General features: G+C 41.0%; 1 protein-coding gene across 4 annotated transcripts in view; it reads left to right on the top strand.

The window, feature by feature from the left end:
• Nucleotides 1–20,507, top strand: part of MON2 (MON2 homolog, regulator of endosome-to-Golgi trafficking) — a 165,064-nt gene that overhangs the window by 30,292 nt on the left and 114,265 nt on the right. For all 4 annotated transcript variants that reach the window (XM_061639850.1, XM_061639849.1, XM_061639851.1 and 1 more), the window contains exons 3-4: nt 8,827–8,954; nt 11,807–11,938. In XM_061639850.1, coding sequence (XP_061495834.1) covers nt 8,827–8,954; nt 11,807–11,938 — 260 coding nt within the window. The remainder of the gene's footprint in view (nt 1–8,826; nt 8,955–11,806; nt 11,939–20,507) is intronic.

Genomic DNA, 20,507 nt, shown 5'->3' with positions numbered 1-20,507 from the left:
TACATTAACAGAAGTATAGTTTCTAAATCGCGTGAAGTATTAGATCCCCTCTATTCAGCACTGGTTAGGCCTCATCTTGAATACTGAGTCCAGTTCTTGTCTCCGCACTTCAAGAGGGATGCAGACAAACTGGAACAGATTCAAAGAAGGGCAACAAGGATGATCAGGGGACTGGAAACAAAGCCCTATGAGGAGAGACTGAAAGAACTGGGCCTGTTTAGCCTGGAGAAGAGAAGATTGAGGGGAGATATGATAGCACTCTTCAAGTACATGAAAGGTTATCACACAGAGGAGGGCCGGGATCTCTTCTCGATCGTCCCAGAGTGCAGGACACGGAATAATGGATTCAAGTATCAGGAAGCCAGATTTTGACTGGACATGAGGAAAAACTTCCTAACTGTTAGAGCCGTACGACAATGAAATCAATTACCTAGAGAGGTAGTGGGCTCTCCGACACTGGAGGTATTCAAGAGGCAGCTGGACAGCCATCTGTCGGGAATGCTTTGATTTGGATTCCTGCATTGAGGAGGGGGTTGGACTTGATGGCCTTATAGGCCCCTTCCAACTCTACTATTCTATGATTCTATGATAGCCCACAGGATAGACAGAAAAGGGTAGTGAATCTTCTTACTCTTACTCATATCTCTGACCTCTTTCTGAAGTGAAGGGCCAAGTCTGTAAAGGCATTTGGAGCAGCCATGGGCTCCTACTGGGAGGAAAGTTGGGATATATATTTAATAAATAATGTTAAAAGACAGGGGCAGGGCATTCCAGGGAGGGGGTTGCCAACCCTGCTTAAATATGGATATCTTTATAGAGGATTCCTTGTCAAGTTTTACCAACAGCACAATCCAAACCATATTTACTCAGAAGTAAGTGCAATTAAGTTCTGTGGGACTTTTCCCATAGGAAGTGTGTTTAGAATTACAGCCTTCTGGGGCACACATCTTTACTCCTGAGTGCTCCCATCTAACATCTCCACAACACTAGGCTCCTTTCTTCCTACAGTGGCCTTCTGGTGACTGGCCTGACCTGAGGGAACTTTAACCCATCTTGATAGAAGCAAGTCGGCTAGATTACATGTTCCCTACCCAGGTTCCCTAAGCAGGTGAGAAGAATTGATGCTGTCACTTCAGCTGGACTTGGAAACATGATCTTTTAGTTAAGGTTTCTATTAATTTCCAACCAGAGAAATGTTGTTTGAATGGTATGTGCCAAGCAACTGTGGTTCATGCTTAATGACATCACTAGGGCCCACTGCCAGTGATATCACTTTGGCCCGCTCCCATGACATCACTATGACCTGCTTCCATGACAACATTGGGCACACCCCTGAAATCTCAGGCTTTGGAATGCTTCTGACCTGGCAACCCTGTAGGAGAGGCCCTGTTCCCCTCACAGAGCTTCAGTCTCCTCTCAGCACCCTTCACAAACTGCACTTCCCAGGATTCTTTGGGGGATGCCATTAATATCTAAAGTAACGGTGTGGGTAAAGTGTGGGTATGGTCCCCTGATTAGGCAAGCACAGCAGCTGTGTGTCTGGCTTTTAGAACAGTGACAGTCGGTTCTTACTGATCATGCCCGGCCTTATCATTTAGTTCAATGCTAAATTTTTATTTAATTTTAATTTAAGAAATCAGCCAGGTATTTTTAAAGAGCAGAAGATGAAGGTCAGAGTATGGCGGCAAGGTCAGCAACAGGATTACAGGTACTCTGTGAACGTGGCTGATTTTTAATTAATTTCAACAAATTATGAGAACTCTGACAGAAAAAAGTCCAAACGGGGTCTGTTTACTCTCTCTCTTTTTAGACTTTGAACTCTCAATTCTCTCTAACTGTTCTGTGTATTGCCATGAAAATTTGGAGAGTTGTTAAGCAAGCATTTCTGAGTTCTGGACTATAAGTTTTGTAAGGTTTTGTTATGAAATGAGCTTATGGGAAGCATCAGAATGGCATGGGGGTATTTTCAATTTAACATTGTGGAATGTGAACAATTCATGCTGACTATAGCATACAGCCAGTCTTGTGGCTACATAATCTTAGAAAACAGCAGAGATGCAATTTCACCCCCACCCTGCATAAATTTCACCCCCACCCTGCATAATAGAAACTATGAAGCTCTTTATACTGAGTCAGACCATTGGTCTATCTAGCTCACTATTGTCGACACTGACTGGCAGCAGCTGTCCATGGTTTCAGGCTAGGGAACGTTTGCAAGCCTACCTGGAGATGCCTGGGATCAAATCTGGGATCTTCTAAATGCAAAGCAAATGCTCCAGTACTGAGTTATGGCCCTTTCCCTGGAGGAAATAATTGAATAATTAGGCATGAGAGGTTATGTCCCTACTAGAACATTAACACACTAAGGCTACAATCCAGCACATATGTACGCAGAAGTAAGATTCATTGGGTTCAATGGGACTTACTCCCAGGTAAGTGTGTATTGGATTGCAATAACAATTGGGAAGGCTTACTGGAACTTTTTAGCTTTCTCTTGATACTTTACAGCCACAAGAGTAAGCTGTGTTCTATAGCCAGCATGAATTTTTCATATTCTGCTATGTTAAATTGAAAATAATCCCATGCCATTTTCCTGCTTTCCATAAGCTAATTTCAAAACAAAATCTTAAAAAATGTATAGCCCTGTCTTCAGAAGCACATGCAGTCAGAACAGTATCTCCAAAGATGGAGAATTACATTTTTTGTATGTTTGTTGATGTTCTTCTTACTTTACTTCTTTCCTGTGTTACTACTGTTTATACAGAGAATATAACCTAGAAAATTATATTTCGTTATTCATCCTAGAAATCTCTGTCAAATTTATTTTTTATTAATTTCAAAGCCTTTTTACTGGTCAGTGTCATATGATAGTGAAGACAGCCTTTTGTGTTTCAAAGTGGAGGTTATAATGCATTTTGGGTGCATTAACGGTTGAATCTGAAACTGCAGTTTTCATGTCAAATTAGACTGATTACTAGATCGTCACCTTGTAGTGGTGAATGGGCTTGCGTGTTCCAGTGAACCCTGAGAGTGATGCCGTCGGGAGTCATGTACTCCCAGCAGGGTCACCCATGGCGGTAAGGTCAAGGGAGAGGAACCAGGCAAAGAACGATCCAAGAAAGTCCTCAACGGCAGAACAGGCGGAGGATAACATTGTGTACATTACAACAATTGTGAAGGCGGATGAAGGCTGCAGCAGATAAAAGACTTCCAATCGTCTTGGTATCCGTGTCATTGGATCAAAGCCTTTTTCTGTCAAGATTGTGTGTTGATCGTTGTGCGCCGATCTCACTGTGATGCCCCTGTATTTATAATACTGTAAATATGGTAAGTGTGTGTTTATTAGAGTATATATGGTAAGTAGACTGAGTTAGAGGGGGGAGTACATGGGCTGGACTGCTGGAGAATGTTGTATTATGATTGGCTGAGTGTTTGAGTGTCTGAAGGTATAAATGAGAGGATGACAGTTGAGAGAGGAGTGTGGGGTTAATGAGTTCTGTTGGTTGATGAGAGAGTTCGGTTGGTTTTGTGGGTTGGATTGGATTTAGACGGGTAGTGAGGCAGGTTATTGATGGCTAGAAACATAAAGAGTAACGCATCTGATGAAACCATACGCTTGTTAAACTATACCTTTAAGTATTCTTGTTATTCTTGTATATATAAATAAATTATTTCTTGGTATACCTAACATATGATCCTTGGCTGGGTTACACAGACCAGAAGGGTGGGCGAGGCTTATACCAAGGTGGGGAAACAGTATCATTGATGGCAGCGGTGAAGAGATAGAGTAACATCATCAAGTATCCAGAACAACCCAGGGCTGTATTCTTTATAGGCAGAAAGATACAGGGGGGTTGTGGCCTGCAAGTGCACCCAGACACAAAGTAGCAATAAGCCAAGAGGAGACTAAGGCACAGTCTCAAGGCAATATTGTTGTACAGGAAGGTCTGGTGGTGCTGCAGTGGGATCTTGAGAGATCTTTGCTAGAGCCGGTGAGAGAACCATTTTGAGAGCAGGACCCTGAGGTGGGACCGTGACAAGGCAGTAGCCACAGGTGGGGGCCTGAAGTGGTATCATGACGGGTAGGGGCCTGACAAAGTGGTGAAAGCAGGTGCGAGCCTGACACTCCTCACATAAAACAAATTCATGCACAGGGTCTTCCAAGCAAAGCAAACCAAACCAAACCAAAAGTCCCATGGTGATGGGTGCATGGCGACGGGGGCAGGTCTATGAAATCTGGAAGCCCCTAGTCATGGACTGGCACATGGGCAGTGGGTACAGACTCAGTCTCAAGGACTGAGGCAGTTGAGTAGTTCGGCAGCTATATCCACGACTGAGCAGTCCTATTCAGGAACCACTCTGCTCACCCCGTATGGGGAGGGGGCTAGAAAAGGTGCTCTCCCAGACTGGATTACCGCGTCCAGTGTGGTCACCACTTAGCGGTCACAAAAGACAGTTGAACTTTGGAACATGGAATATATGGACATTGCTGGACAATACAGATAGTGAACGTCCTGAACTCAGGACTGCCATCATCGCGAGGGAGTTGAGACGTTTAAATATTGACATAGCAGCACTCCAAGAAACTGGAAGAGCAGGAGAAGGACAACTGAAGGAAGAAAAATGTGGTTATACCTTCTTCTGGAAAGGACTGCCAGAACAAGAACTACAAATACATGGAGTAGGCTTTGCTATTAAAAATAATCTTGTGAAGTTCTTGTCAGAAGTTCCTATTGGCATTAATGAACGACTCTCAACTCTCCGGTTAAAACTTGCCAAAACCCAGCAGGCAACTATTGTAAGTGGTTATGCACCGACATTAGGTGCTGATGAAGACATAAAGGAAAAATTTTATACCCCGCTGGACAACATCAGAGATACCTAAGGAGGATACAATTATTCTCTTGGGTGATTTCAATGCAAGATTTGGGCATGATTTCAATTTATGGCCAGAAACCATTGGGAAAGAAGGAGTTGGGAATAGCAACCTGAATGGCATTCTACTTCTGACTAAATGTGCAGAGCATAATCTTGTTATTGCAAACACACTCTTTCGCCAGAAAAATAAATTTAAAACATTATGGACAGTGACAGCTTCGGATAACAATGGCTTTCAGAGTGATTCATTCAGAGTCTGATCAGGCGTAAAACAGGGATACATAATTGCTCCTACCTCATTGCTATAATTCTGCACCTTATTGAGGGGAAACTTCCTTCTGGTGTGGAAGTCATATATCTAACAGATGGAAAGATTTTTAATATCGGTAGGCTGAAAGCAAAAAGTAAGGTAATGTGAACCTCTTTCATAGAACTTCAATATGCTGATGATAATGTGGTCTCCGCACATTCAGAGAAAGATCATCAAACTATCCTAAATGTCTTTGCAGAAACATATGGAAAGCTTGGACTCTCACTTAATATTAAAAAAACCAAAGTGCTTCATCAACAGGTGCAAACTAGTCCCTCTGTAGCACCATCAATCCAGCTTTAATGGTGTGACACTGGAGAACGTTGATCACTTCCCCTATCTTGGCAGCCATCTCTCTGTAAAAGCTGACATTGATGCTGAAATTCAACATTGTCTGAGCTCTGCGAGTGCCGCATTCTCCCGAATGAAGCATAGAGTGTTCAAGGATTGGGATATTCGCAGGGAGACCAAAATGCTTATTTACAAAGCCATTGTACTACAGACCTTAATGTACGCCTGTGAAACATGGACCATCTATAAAGGCCACTCTCAACTTCTTGAAAGATTCCACCAACGCTGCCTCTGGAAAATTCTGCAAATTACTTGGGAAGACAGATGGACTAATGTTAGCATTTTGGAAGAAGCAAAGACTACCAGTGTTGAAACAATGATCCTCCAACATCAACTTTGCTGGACTGGCCATGTTGTTCGAATGCCTGATCACAGTCTTCCAAAGCAGCTACTTTACTCCCAACTTAAGGATAGAAAACAGAATATCGGTGGACAGCAAAAGAGGTTTAAAGATGTTCTCAAAGCTAATCTAAAAAACTGTAACATGAGCATCAAGAACTGGGAAGTCTTGGCCCATGAACGTCCCAAATGGAGGTCGGCTATTATCAAAGGTGCTATGGACTTCAAAGAAGCATGAATATGGGCCGAATGGGAAAAACAAGCTAAGTGGAAACAAATCCTCATCACGACTATCTTCCATCTGGAAACCTATGTCCTCACTGTGGGAGGCTGTGTGGATCCAGAATTGGCCTCCACAGTCACGGACCCACTGTTAAAGACCTTATCTTGGAAGACAATCTTACTCAGTCACGAGTGATAGCCAATAAATGAATGAATGAACTTAAGCAATGAATCTAGCTGTTGGAAAAAACAAACTTGGTCTGCCCAAGATGCATGTGTTCAGCCTGGTAAGCTTAAACCACTCCACTTAAGGAAGGGTGGGCATGGTCAATTAATAACACAGAGCACACCTAGAAATTTGCTAGAATATATTTTACCTCCCACTGTTCCATCTTGTGTGAACTGAGACTCTCCTTGTGTCCATTGGAGACTGTTCTGCAGAATAGTCAGTGCCATTATTCCACAATTGGTTTTGGAGTTTTTTTAGTGTAAGTTCTGCAAAGTATTGCTGTAATTCACATGTTCACAGAAGCAGAAGCAAAAGAAAATATAGAAAATATATAGCAAAAGAAAATTACTATAGGAAACTTCACCAAAATTGCAAAGTAAATCAAACATATTTAAAATGAAAATCTGAACAAAATAAACTGTCTTAATATTGTTGCGTCCTCCATGCTAAAACAAGATCAGCACAGCATATGTCTTGTTTCTGTTATTTGGGCTGATTGCAGTGTTGCCACCACTCACCATACGCTCAGAGGCACATGTTACCAAATTCTTCCAAGCTACACAGAAAGTGGATTGGACTATGAAAGACCAACCCAACTTGTGTTTGCATTTTGACAAATTTGTAGGGCAGTACAGTATTTCAAGAGATGAGGTTAGGTCTCCTGCTGCCCTGGTGCATTCACTATAGCTGCCCAATTTCCCTGGTTTTTAAAGTTTGATAGAAATATTTGTTGGCTATAGATACGTTCTTAAACTACGAGGGTTTTTTGCCTATTAGTGAATTTACAATTCCTCTTTGAGCTCATCATTTTTTACAAGGTCTAACATGTTTAGGTTTAATGACAGCCTTAATAAACCTCAGAATAATCTTACAGGACATGATATATTTGTAAATATAGATGCCTTCACTACTTATATTTTCCTAGAAACCCAAATCAAGAATTCTTATAAAAACATTGTATTTACTACAAGGCCTTCCTCTCTCAAGCCTTTTTCACTTTCAGGCAGTTGCAGTCTGATATAATTTGAAATGGTATTTTGAATAAATAGCTCTGTTACTATTTTCATTTAATTGGTATTAGTGTCACTGTTGTTACAGAACTGCAATGGATGGCTATGTAACCAAAGCTTCCTTGATGGCTGCTCTCTCTCTATATAGTTGTGCCTAATATAATTCCAAGTTATGGATGATATCCTATTTGTGTTCTTTGCAGTGTTGTGCCAGCAGAGACATTCCCAGCAGAGACATCCACTAATAGAAGAGGAGGGTTGGTGATTTTGGCTGATCTCCCCCAATCTATCTGGATGGTTGTGGGTCCTGAATAACATATTTAGGAGAGGAAATCAGTAAAAACCACCCCCCTTCTCTTTGATAGGTGGATACTTACTGCTGGATCAAAAGACCATCAATTGAGTATTGCCCCATAGTAATAAGATTCTAGAAAAGAGACACATTTTATACAGCAGAATTGCTGAATCCCATTTCTTACCAATGCAGAACTTTGGTGAACTTCATGAGGAGCTGCTGTCAGGATGTATGTATGGGGGGGGGGAATGAACGCGGTGGCAGCAGAGGAAATATTAAGTGTGCATACTTAAAGGCTCTCAGATATTTAGTTTAAATGAATTTAGACTGTTGAATCATGTTTGTTTTCTATGAGTTTCTTCAAGTATTTTTTTATTTTTTAACAAAATATTTTTGGTTTAAAATCTCCATGTATGGAATCAGAATTTTATATACTTCTGCAGTAACTATTGTTCTGAGAGTTGTATGTTCCGTTCAGAATCAGTGGATACAATTCCAGATAGGGTTTTAAAATTTGAATTTATAATATAAATTATAGTTTCTGTAGAATCACTATGGGTATCTTTGAAAACCTGGAACAAATGATTTTGCAAACTGGGTTACCTTTCAAATTAATTAAATATTACTATGCTGTGCAAGCAATGTATTCACATAGACAAGGTTTATATTGAAACAAGCTGTAACTGGGATTTTCTCTTCAGAAGAAAGGTGACAAAGAAAATCAGTCATCTTTTCAGTGGTCCCTTGAATCTTGGGGTTATTTTCTACTGTTTCGCATCATTGGGCTTTCTAGCTGAGCACTTGACTATCCTGACCGGTAGTGGTTCTCAAGGATCTCAAGCAGAGACAGGTCTTTCTCTGCTATCTGAGGTGCATAGTGCGTAGGAGGGTCAGTAAGATAGATGATATGACTGGGAAGCAGAGTGAATGAAGGAAAAAATACTGTGCTTAACTGGTAGGTAAAAGAACATTCAAGCAGTCCCCACCCCACCCCCTGCTTGTCCAAAAGATTCTTAACTTGGATATAAAATGCAAGTACAAGTTCCAGGTTGGTAACTGTTTCCATACCTTTTTTATTATTACTATTTTAAAGCACTGTTATAATTATTTTGTTAGATTTCAACAGATTATTTTCTTTTATTAATCAAAACTATGAACTTGTGATATTTTACGTATTTTTCCCCTTTTAAAGCCTTGAAAGAAAGCAGCTCAGAAGTGGTTCAGCCTTTTCTAATGGGTTGTGGAACAAAAGAACCAAAGATCACTCAACTATGTCTAGCAGCTATACAGAGGCTCATGTCTCATGAAGTTGTTTCAGAGGTGAGATTTGGGGAATCCAAGTGGTATTATGAAAGTATTGCCTAATATTATACATAGTTGAAGCATTAATATTTAGAAACTGAGAGTAGCCTAATAGATAACTGACTAAGCATAGTCTTTAAGATTGATGTAGATGTAACACTACAACATTATTGGGAGTAGCTTCTTGCTCCTCCCCTTGCATGAGCATTCCACCTCAGTATCAATTTCAGAATGAAATGTATTTAGCATTATGAGAACTAGTATGGTGTAGTAAATTGCATGCTGAACTTAGAAAGAGGAGACCCTCCTAGCCATGAAGATCATTGAAGAATCTTAAGCCATTTCCTACTTCTCATGTATTCTACTTTATAGACCTTTTGTGAGGATACAATTTATTTATTTATTTTATTTTTAGTTTATTCGATTTCTATACTGCCCACAGCCAAAAGGCTCTCAGGGCGGTGCACAACAGGGAATAAAATACAATAGAATCACAAGAAACAGTAAAAACATACATATTAAACAATTAAACAACCTGGTATACAATAAGAGCTAAAAATAGATTAAAATAATAGATTAAAATGTCTGGGAGAATAAAAAGGTTTTAACCTGGCGCCAAAAGGATAGAAGTGTAGGTGCCAGGCACACCTCATCGGGGAGACTGTTCCATAATTCGGGGGCAGCCACTGAAAAGGCCCTAGATCTTGTAACGACTCTCCGAGCTTCTCTGTGGGTCGGAACTCGGAGGAGGGCCTTTGATGTTGAACGTAGTGACCGGGTAGGTTCATATCGGGAGAGGCGTTCCACTAGGTATTGTGGTCCCGCACCATGTAAGGCTTTATAAGTCAAAACTAGCACTTTGAATTTAGCCCAGAAACAAATAGGTAGCCAGTGCAAACGAGCCAGATCAGGTGTTATATGTGCGGACCGCCTGGTCCTCGTCAACAGTCTAGCAGCTGCGTTTTGCACTAGCTGTAGTTTCCGAACTGTCTTCAAAGGCAGCCCCACGTAGAGTGCATTGCAGTAATCCAATCTAGAGGTTACCAGAGCATGCACAACTGAAGCGAGGTCGTCGCTTTCCAGATAGGGACGTAGCTGGACTACCAACCGAAGGTGATAGAACACATTCCGTGCCACCGAGGCCACCTGAGACTCGAGAGACAGGAATGGATCGAAAAGAACCCCCAAGCTACGAACCTGTTCCTTCAGGGGGAGTGTAACCCCATCTAGAACAGGTTGAACATCCACCATCTGGGCAGAGAAGGCACTCACCAACAGCGTCTCAGTCTTGTCAGGATTGAGCCTCAGTTTATTAGCTCTCATCCAGTCCATTATCACGGCCAGGCAACAGTTCAGCACATTAACAGCCTCACCTGAAGAAGATGAGAAGGAGAAATAGAGTTGCATGTCATCAGCATACTGGCTTCATGTAGATGTTAAAAAGCATAGGGGACATAACCGATCCCTGCAGGACTCCACAATGGAGAGTCCAGGGTATCGAACAATGTTCCCCAAGCCCTACCTTCTGGAGACGGTCCACCAAGTAGGAGCGGAGCCACTGCCAAGCAGTACCACCAACTCCCAACTCCGTGAGTCTCCCCAGAAGGATACCATGGTCGATGGTATCAGAAGCAGCTGAGAGATCAAGGAGAATCAACAGAGTAACACTCCCTCTGTCCCTCTCCCGACATAGGTCATCATACAGGGCGACCAAGGCTGTTTCTGTGCCAAAACCGGGCCTAAAACCGGATTGAATGGAGTTTGGGGGCAGTGGGAGCCATGTGTGCTGGTTTGTTCTCTCATAAAGGCAATGTAAATATGTAATTAACACCTATAGCACAATTTTGAACCATGATTAGAAGCAAGTATGCAAACTACAATTTGAACTATCTGTAGCTAGCATTAGCATTGATACAAACTGAGAGGAATAGAAGGAATATGCAAGGCCATGGGGAATGTTATATGTACAACAAGGCTTACACTTTAGGATTATAATACAAAATAGTTGATGAAAAACATGTTAATCCAAGCTTATAGTGTAACCAGCACTAAGAGTATTTTAAACCTATTATATGATATGGAGATAATGAATATAATGAAGAGATCATTTTCCTCTGATGCATTGTTTTAAATGAACAGATACGAATCATGTGTAAAATAAAAAAGCTATGGGTTTATTTTATAAATGCACATGTTTATTTTATCAAAATTGATTGTAACTAGTACTTGAAATTATTTTAATTGCTTCTTTAAAGCATTTTTACCATACTCTTCAGCCAAATAGGATCCCAGAATGACTTACAGATCAATGAAAAACTAAATGGTCCCTGTCTTCATGTCTAAAAGATATGACACACAAGAAAAAAGTGATGCAGAGGGATGAGGAAAAAAGCAAACTTTGGTATCAGTTCATATAATGACCAGCAGGGATGGAAACAGTTCAGGGAATTGCTACTGCTAGGTGTCAGATAAAGAAGAGCCAAAGGCAACTGGTGTCTCAGAAGAGCCAATGGAAAAACCATTGTCATTTGTCACTCTGCCGTAACCTGACGGAATCGTTGCTGCTAGGCGATAGTTGAGGAAGAGCCCAAGGCAGCTGTGTCTCAGTAGAGCCAATGCAATAGCCCTGCTCCCCTTTCTTCCACTCTGATTAAGTATATGGTTAAGCATCCCACAGTGGTGAATTCTTACCTGGCTGCTCACTTTGTCTTAAAATATCTGAGCAGAAATGGTAATCAGAAAAAAATGGCGCAAAAAACATTTTCAATATATATAAAGTATGTTAGAATTAATGATTGACATTTCTGTAAGCATTTTTGTAAATAAAGTGTCTTCACATCTAATAGCACATTTCAAATATTTTTCCCAAGGTTGCGGCTGGAAATGTTATCAATATGCTTTGGCAACTGATGGAAAATAGTCTTGAAGAACTGAAGCTTCTTCAGACAGTTCTTGTATTATTAACAACCAATACAGTTGTCCATGATGAAGCACTTTCTAAGGTAGGCATTGTGTAGTATTTAGTTATACAGTATGTTAACCAAGTAACGGGATCTGATTTTGAAAGTTTTACAATGAATTGGCAAGTAAGGTTCACAGACCATTTTTCGCTATACACAGACAACAAAGAAAATCTTCAGAAAAATGGCATTCCAGTGTTGCTTCTTTAGGCTATCCCTACAGGCCTGTTCAGGTAATATTTTAGCTCTAGAATTCTTCTCAGGAAAAGACTGAGACTGAACAATGTTCTCCTGTACCCTTAACAATATTAGTAATCCCAAACAGCAATATTTAGAAACTGATCACTTAGACATTTCATCATTGTGGGTGACTTGGTTAAAAAAACGCAAAACTGTTTTTGGATAAACCTACATTCCATCTTGAATAACACATTGGATCAATTAAGAATGTTTAGTCTTAGCTTTTGATATTTCTAGACCTATATATCTTTGTACTGGAATATTAAATTAAAAATGTGTATTCATTCTGTATTTGTCATCACAGCTTTGCAGTTGGCAAAACAGTTGACGTTCCTGGCAAAAAAGGAGAACAGTCAGTCTTCCAGTGGGCATCTGGGAAAATAAGTATCCCAAGCTGTTTGGTCTTGATCTGAGCTTTTCCCAACAAAGTTCTCAAGATCATTTGAAGATTAAAGTAGATTCTAACCCCAGGTTTCCAGGCAATATAATAAAGCCAGCAAAATAAAGGGTTCAGTTAAAATAAAAATTGATTACGTAACTACTTAATTTCATCCATTAAAAGTTATACGAAAGATAGAGTCCTGGAGTGCTTCCAGAAAATGGTTGATTTTGATCAAGTCTTCAAGCAGAGTTCCACAGTTGTAAAGCAGTCAGTGAGAGTGCCTGTTTCTATGTATTGTTGCTGTTTGTACTTGGTACATGGACCATACAGTCCAAGGAGGCATGATGTAGTAGCAATGGAGAACTTCAACTATCCTGATATTTTTAGGAGACAAATTCTGCCAAACACACCCCCTCCAAGAAATTCTTGACTTTTGTTGCTGATAACTTTCTGCTACAGAAAGTAGAGGAAGCAACTAGAGGATCAGCTATCCTTGACTTAATTCTAACCAATAGAGGTAATTTAGTGTGCGGAGTGGTAAGTGGCGGTAACACAGCCGAAAGCTCTGCTCACGGCCGGAGTTCGATTCCAACCCGCTCAGCCTTCCATCCATCCGTGGTCGGTAAAATGAGTACCCGGCATATGCTGGGGGGTAAAGAAAGGCCGGGGAAGGAACTGGCAATCCCACCCCATATATACGGTCTGCCTAGTAAACGTCACAAGATGTCACCCTAAGAGTCGGAAACGACTTGCACTACAAGTGCGGGGACACCTTTACCTTTTAGTGTCAACTACGAGAACTATGGGGAAAATTGACGATGTTATTCTTGGGTTCTTGATTTTAACGGGAGCAAAAGCTGGACTTCAGGAAAGCTGATTTTAATAAATACAGAACAATGATAAGTAAAGTTCCATGGCAAGCAACCCTAATGAGAAAAGGAGTCCAAGAGGGGTGGGAGTTTCTAAAAAAAGAAATTCTAAAGGCACAATTGCAAACAATTCCAATAAGGAACAAAGGGGGAAGACAGAACAAGAAGCCAGTGTGGCTTCACAAAAAGCTTAGAGATGACATGAAAACAAAAAGGACACATGCAGGAAGTGAAAGGAAGTCCAAGCCACAAAGGAAGAGTACAGACAGGATGCACAGAATTATAGGGATGGTGTCAGGAAGGCTAAAGCTAAGAGTGTGTTCAAGTCCAGCAAGTAATGCTAAAAGCAACAAAAAACCTTTCTTGGGGTACAATAATAGCAGAACACAGAGAAAAGAAATGGTGGTTCACCTACTCAATGAGGATGGCAGAATGATAACAGATGACAAAGACAAGGCAGAGGTACTCAATATATAGTTACTATGAAAGATTTCAAATCTCCAGGGCCCAATGAACTGCATCCTAGAGTATTGAAGGATCTGTCTGAAGAACTCTCAGAACTCTTTTATCTTTGTGAAATCATGGAGGATGGGTGAAGTGCCCATCACTGGAGGAGGGCTAATGTTTAAAATGGAACCTGGGAGCTACAGACCAGTTAGTCTGACATCAATCCCTGGGAAAATTCTGGAGCAGATTATAAAGCAGTCAAATCTGCAAGGACCTTGAAAACAATGTAGTGATTACTGGAAGCCAACATAGATTTGTCAAGAACAAATCCTGCCAAACTAATCTTATCTCATATTTTTTATATAAGATTAACCTCCCTGGTAGAATGCTGTGGAAATACTGTGGACATAACATATCTCAGCTTCATCAAAGCTTTTGACAAAGTATCCTATGATATTCTGATTAGCAAGCTAGCTAAATGTGGGCTGGATGAAACAACTATCAGGTGGCTCCACAGTTGGTTCCTTCTCAAGCTGGGTGGAGGTAACGAACGGGGTACTGCAGGGTTTAGTCCTGGGCCCAGTGCTCTTCAACATTTTTATTAATGACTTGGATGAATGCTTATCAAATTTGCAAATGGCAGAAAATTGGGAGGGATAGTTACTCCCCTTGAAGACAGAAACAAAGTGATCTTGATAAGTTGGACACTGAGAGGTTGTGAGAACAACAGAATGAAATTTAACAGGGATAAGTGTAACCCTCGGAAACCTAGGAAAAAGAAATGAAATACACAGTTATAAGATGGGGTATATTTGGCTCAGCAATGCTAAATGCAAGGAGGATCTTGGAATTGTTGATCATAAGCTGAATAATAGCCAACAGTGTGATATGGCTGCAAAAAGGGCAACTCTGTTTTAGGCTGCATTAACAGAAGTATAGTTTCCAAATCACATGAAACAGTGTTCTTCAATTTTAGGTCTAGCGCTTGACCGCCGCCTGGACTTGGTGGTGGGCTGGATGAGGGCCAATAAACTGAGTCTGAATCCTAGCAAGACAGAGGCACTGTGGGTTGGTGGTTTCCAAGTTTGGATAATTGGTCAGTTGCCTGCTTTGGATGGGGTCATACTGCCTCTGAAAGAGCAGGTTTGTAGTCTGGGGGTGCTACTAGATCCATCTTTGTCGCTAGAGGCGCAGGTGACCTCAGTAGCTAGGAGTGCCTTTTACCAGCTTCGGCTGGTAAGACAGCTGTGGCCGTTTCTGGACCAGGATAGCCTGACCACTGTTATGAACGCACTGGTAAGCTGTAATGCGTTATATGTGGGGCTGCCCTCGAGGTTGGTCCGGAAGTTGCAGCTGGTGCAAAATGGGCGGTGAGACTGCTCACTGGGGCAGGTTATAGCTAACATGTCACCCCGCTGCTGAAACAATTGCATTGGCTGTCCATTTGCTACTGGGCCAAGTTCAAGATTCTGGTTTTGGTGTACAAAGCCCTATACAGCTTGGGACCAGGATACGTGAAAGACCGTCTTATCCCTTATATACCCAGTTGATCACTGCGCTTTGCAGGTGAAGACCTCCTGCAGATACTATCTTATGAGGAGGTCTGTTCTGCACAACATAGGAAATGGACCTTTAGTGTGGTGGCATACCCTGTGGAATTCCCTCCCCTTAAATATGTGATGGGTGCCATCTCTGTTATGTTTTCGGTGCCTGTTGAAGACTTTCCTGTTTCAACAAGCCTTTTAAGTTGAGACCTATCCCAGTCTGTGTCTGTGTTAGAATTGCTTTTAATATTTTTTCTTTAATAATGTTTTTAACTCTTTTTTTGTTTTTAAAGATGTTTTTAAAGCTTTTAAAAATGATTTTAATGTTTTGTTTTAATGTATTTTAAGGTCTTTTTATGATGTTTTAAAGTGTTTTTAATGTGTTCTTAAACTTTCTATTTAAAAATATTTTGAATCTTAGGTGTTTTGTTAGCTTTTTTTTTTTAAGTAACGTTTTTGAAGATGTTTTGTTTTAATGTTTTTTAAAGTTTGTCTGTATGGTGTTTACATGTTTTTAGTGCTTTTGTTTGCCGCCCTGGGCTCCTGCTGAGAGGAAGAGAGGGATATAAATCTAATAATAATAGATAGCCTCTCTCATGTGAATGCACAAGGTGGAGAATTCCTACATTCTCCCTGTTGGCTATTCAGAGTCCTTGTGTGTCAGACACTGTGTTCACCTAAGCTTACAGAGGCAGGCTAAGGTTGGAGCTCCACCCAAGATTTCTTGGGGCTTCAGAGACATCAGGAAAATAAATAGGAATTCAACAACAGATTGCTTTATAATCTTAAAACACGTATTCTTTATACATTTATTTCTTATTTATGCAAATTACATGTGTCTGGCATCAGCCAGTAGATCAGAATTATATAAGTCAGGATCAAAGTCCTGACTGGTTATAATGGCATATGTAATGCCTTAGTCAGTAGTGCAAGATTATACAGTTGGCCTTAGCCAATATGTCTCTTATTTATTATAGCTTAGAATTACATATCTGGCTTATACATCAGTATACATTGCAGTATTATACAGCTATGAGAGTGGCTGTAAGCTATAGCCAGCGTAGATTTTTCACATTCCACAAAGTGAAATTGAAAATACCCCCACAGGCCATTCTGACGCTTCCCATAAGCTCATTTCAAAACAAAACCTTACAAAACTTGCAGTCCTGAACTCAGAAACACTTGCTTAACAACCCGCTCAATTTTCATGGCAATAACCAAAACAGTCAGAAAGAATTGAGAGTTCAAAGTCTAAAGAGAGAGAGAAAAAACCCAGAGCCCTTTTGGACTTTTTTCTCTGAGAGTTCTCATAATCTGTTGAAATTAATTAAAAATCAGCTATGTTCACAGAGTACTTGTAATCCTATTACTGACCTTGCCCCATACTCTGACCTTCATCTTCTGCACTTTAAAAGTTAAAAAAATGCCTGGCTGGTTTTTAATTAATTTAAGAAATTTTGCATTGCAGTGAATGATAATGTCAGGCATGCTCAGTAAGAACCAACTGTCAGTGTTCTAAAAGCCAGACTCCCAGCTTCTGGGCTTGGCTAATTTGGGGGCTACACCCACACCAGACCTTTATTTCACTTGAGACAGCCATGGCTTCCCCCAAAGAATCCTGGGAAGTGTAGTTTGTGAAGGATGCTGAGACGACACTCATATTTGCCTGAGAGAGCTCCAGTGGCCAGATGGTTTAACAGTCAGCCACTCTGATTGAAGGTCTGTGAGGGGAACAAAGGGTGTCTCCTAGCAACTCTCAGTACCCTTCTCTAACTACACTTCCCAGGATTCTTTGAGAGAAGTAATGACTGTCTAAAGTGAAATAAAGGTCTATTGTGAATGTGGCCAGGGACAGCTTTGGTTTAAATTTGGGTGGGAGCTACATGTGCCTCCTGTAGAATTAAAAGGTGGGGAAACCCCTGAGAAGCAATGATACTGTTCACATTGTTTTCCTCTTGGAATGGAAAGGGGCTTCCCCTCTGCCCAGTGCCCAACCAACTAATCTCCTCCCCTTCCCCTCCTCCTACATTCCCTGCCCCTCCCGCAGGTCATCGTTGGACTACGACCTGGTAACCAGGGTTTGAATCCCCACACAGCCATCAAGCTCACTGGGTGACCTTGGGCCAGTCACTGCCTCTCAGCCTCTCAAGAAGGCAGTTGTAAAACTACCACTGAATACCGTTTACCATGAAAACCCTATTCATAGAGTCGCCATAAGTCAGGATCGACTTGAAGGCAGTCCATTTCCATTTTCAAACATAATTGCACAGAAATAAATCCCATTGAACTTAAAAAGTATGCAACTGAGCAAACCCACTCTCCCTTCTATCCCCTCCTTCTTTCCACTTCCCTCCCCCTCCAATCTCCTCCTTCCCCCTCCACTCCCCATGGTCAGTTTTACCTATCTTAAGCATGATTGCATGGGAGTAAATACCACTTTACTCAATAAGCATGCAAATGATCAAACCTGCCCTCCCCTGCCCCTTCCTTTGCCCCTCCCCATCCTTCCGCTCCCCTCTCCCATTCCTTTCTCCTTCCCTCTCCTCTCCCCTCTCCTCCGCATGGTCAGTTTTATCTATCCTAACCATAATTGTTGTTGTTATGTGCCTTCAAGTCAATTATGACTTATGGTGACCCTGTGAATCAGTGGCCTCCAAGAGCATCTATCGTGAACCTCCCTGTTCAGATCTTGTAAGTTCAAGTCTGTGGCTTCCTTTATGGAATCAATCCATCTCCTCTTTTCCCTTCTGTTTTTCCCAGCATTATTGTCTTTTCTAGTGAATCATGTCTTCTCACTATTAGTCCAAACTATGATAACCTCAGTTTCATCATTTTAGCTTCCAGTGATAGTTCTGGTTTAATTTGTTCTAACACCCAAGTATTTGTCTTTTTCGCAGTCCATGGTATGCACAAAGCTCTCCTTCAACACCGCATTTCATATGAGTTGATTTTTCTCTTACCTGCTTTTTTCACTGTCCAACTTTCACATCCATACATAGAGATTGGGAATACCATGGTCTGGATGATCCTGACTTTGGTGTTCAGTGATACATCTTTGCATTTGAGGACCTTTTCTAGTTGTCTCATAGCTGCCCTCCCCAGTCCTAGCCTTCTTCTGATTTCTTGACTATTATCTCCATTTTGGTTAACGACTGTGCCAAGGTATTGATAATCTTGACATGTTCAATGTCCTCATTGTCAACTGTAAAGTTACATAAATCTTCTGTTCTCATTACTTTCGTCTTCTTGATGTTCAGCTGTAGTCCTGCTTTTGTGCTTTCCTCTTTAACTTTTATCAGTATTTGTTTCAAATCATTACTGGTTTCTGCTGGTAGTATGGTATCATCTGCATATCTTAAATTATTGATTTTTCTCCCTCCAATTTTCACACCTCTTTCATCTTAGTGCAATCCCACTTTCCGTATGATACATTCTGCGTGCAGATTAAACAGATAGGGTGATAAAATACACCCATCTCACACCCTTTCCAAAGGGGAACCAATCGGTTTCTCCATATTCTGTCCTTACAGTAGCCTCTTGTTCAAAGTATAGGGTGCGCATCAGGACAATCAGCAGACTGTGGTACAGATCATGAACTGGTCATATAGAAAATCATAGTAAAGCTAAAGAAGAAGAACAAAGCAATCATGATACCAAAATACAATTTAAATAACATCCCAGAAGAATATAAAGATCAAATAAGGAACATATTTGAGGCTTTAAACTTGGTTGACAGAGAACCAGAAGAACTATGGAGTGAAGCAAGAGACATTATCAGGGAAGAATGGAAAAAGACAATAACTCTAGTTAAAAGAGAAAGACCTCAATGTATGACTGGCGAAACTCTTAAAATGGTTAAAGAGAGAAGGAAAGCAAAAGCAAAAGGATACAAAAACATGGTCAGAACCCTAAATGCAATAATACAGCGACTAGTACATAGGGACAAAGAGAACTATTACAATAGTTATTGTATAGAAATAAAAGAGGACAACGAAAAGGGAAGAACAAGAGCCCTATTCCAAAAGATTAGAGAAATGAAAGGGAAATTTAAACCACGACTGGGGATGTTGAATAATTGAACATGGGAACACGTTGAATGACCGAGATGAAATAAAAGAAAGATGGAAGCAATACACAGAAGAACTCTATAAAAGAGATGACAGGATGACAGATTCATTCAAGGAGGAACCATATGATGAAGAACCAGAAATTTTAGAATGTGAGGTAAATGCTGCTCTTAAAATACTTGGAAGAAACAAATCACCAGGAATAGATGGCATACCAACAGAGTTGCTACAAGCAACTGAGACTAAATCTGTCCAAATTTTGACAAAAACTTGTCAAGAAATATGGAAAACTAAACAATGGCCCACAGACTGGAAGTGTTCAATATACATCCCAATTCCAAAGAAAGGGGATCCCAGGGAATGCAGTAATTATTGAACAATTGCCTTAATATCCCATGCAAGTAAAGTAATCCTCAAGATTCTACAACAAAGGCTCTTACCATATATGGAGCGAGAAATGCCAGACGTGCAAGCTGGATTTAGAAAGGGAAGGGGCACCAGAGATCATATCGCAAACATAATGCAACGGACCAAGGAATTTCAGAAGAACATCATCCTGTGCTTTATAGATTACAGCAAAGCCTTTGACTGTGTAGATCATGAGAAACTATGGAATGGTTTAAAAGAAATGGGGGTGCCACATCATCTGATTGTCCTGATGCGCAACCATGATTACATAGGAGTAAATCCCATTGAAATCAATAAGCCTGCAATTGATCAGACCTGGCTTTCTCCTCCTCTCCTTTCCTCCTCCCTTCCCCTCTTCCTTCTTCCCCGCCCACTCCAGCCATCCCGCCCACTCCAGCCTTCTCTTCCCCCCCCGGTTAGTTTTACCAATCCTAAGCATGATTGCACGGGAGTAAATCCCACTGAACTGAATAAACATGCAAATGATCAAACGTTTTCTTCTCCCCTCCCCCTTTGCCCTCCCTCCTCCTCCTCCTCCCCCCTTTCCCATCCCCTGTGGTCAGTTTCACCTATCATAAGCGTGATTGCAAGGGAGTAAATCCCACTGAACTCAATAAGCATGCAAATGATCAATCCATTCTCGGCAAACTTGCA

This window comes from Rhineura floridana, chromosome 8, assembly GCF_030035675.1.
Source record: "Rhineura floridana isolate rRhiFlo1 chromosome 8, rRhiFlo1.hap2, whole genome shotgun sequence".
Taxonomy (NCBI): domain Eukaryota; kingdom Metazoa; phylum Chordata; class Lepidosauria; order Squamata; family Rhineuridae; genus Rhineura; species Rhineura floridana.
This window is presented reverse-complemented; position numbering and strand designations above follow the sequence as displayed.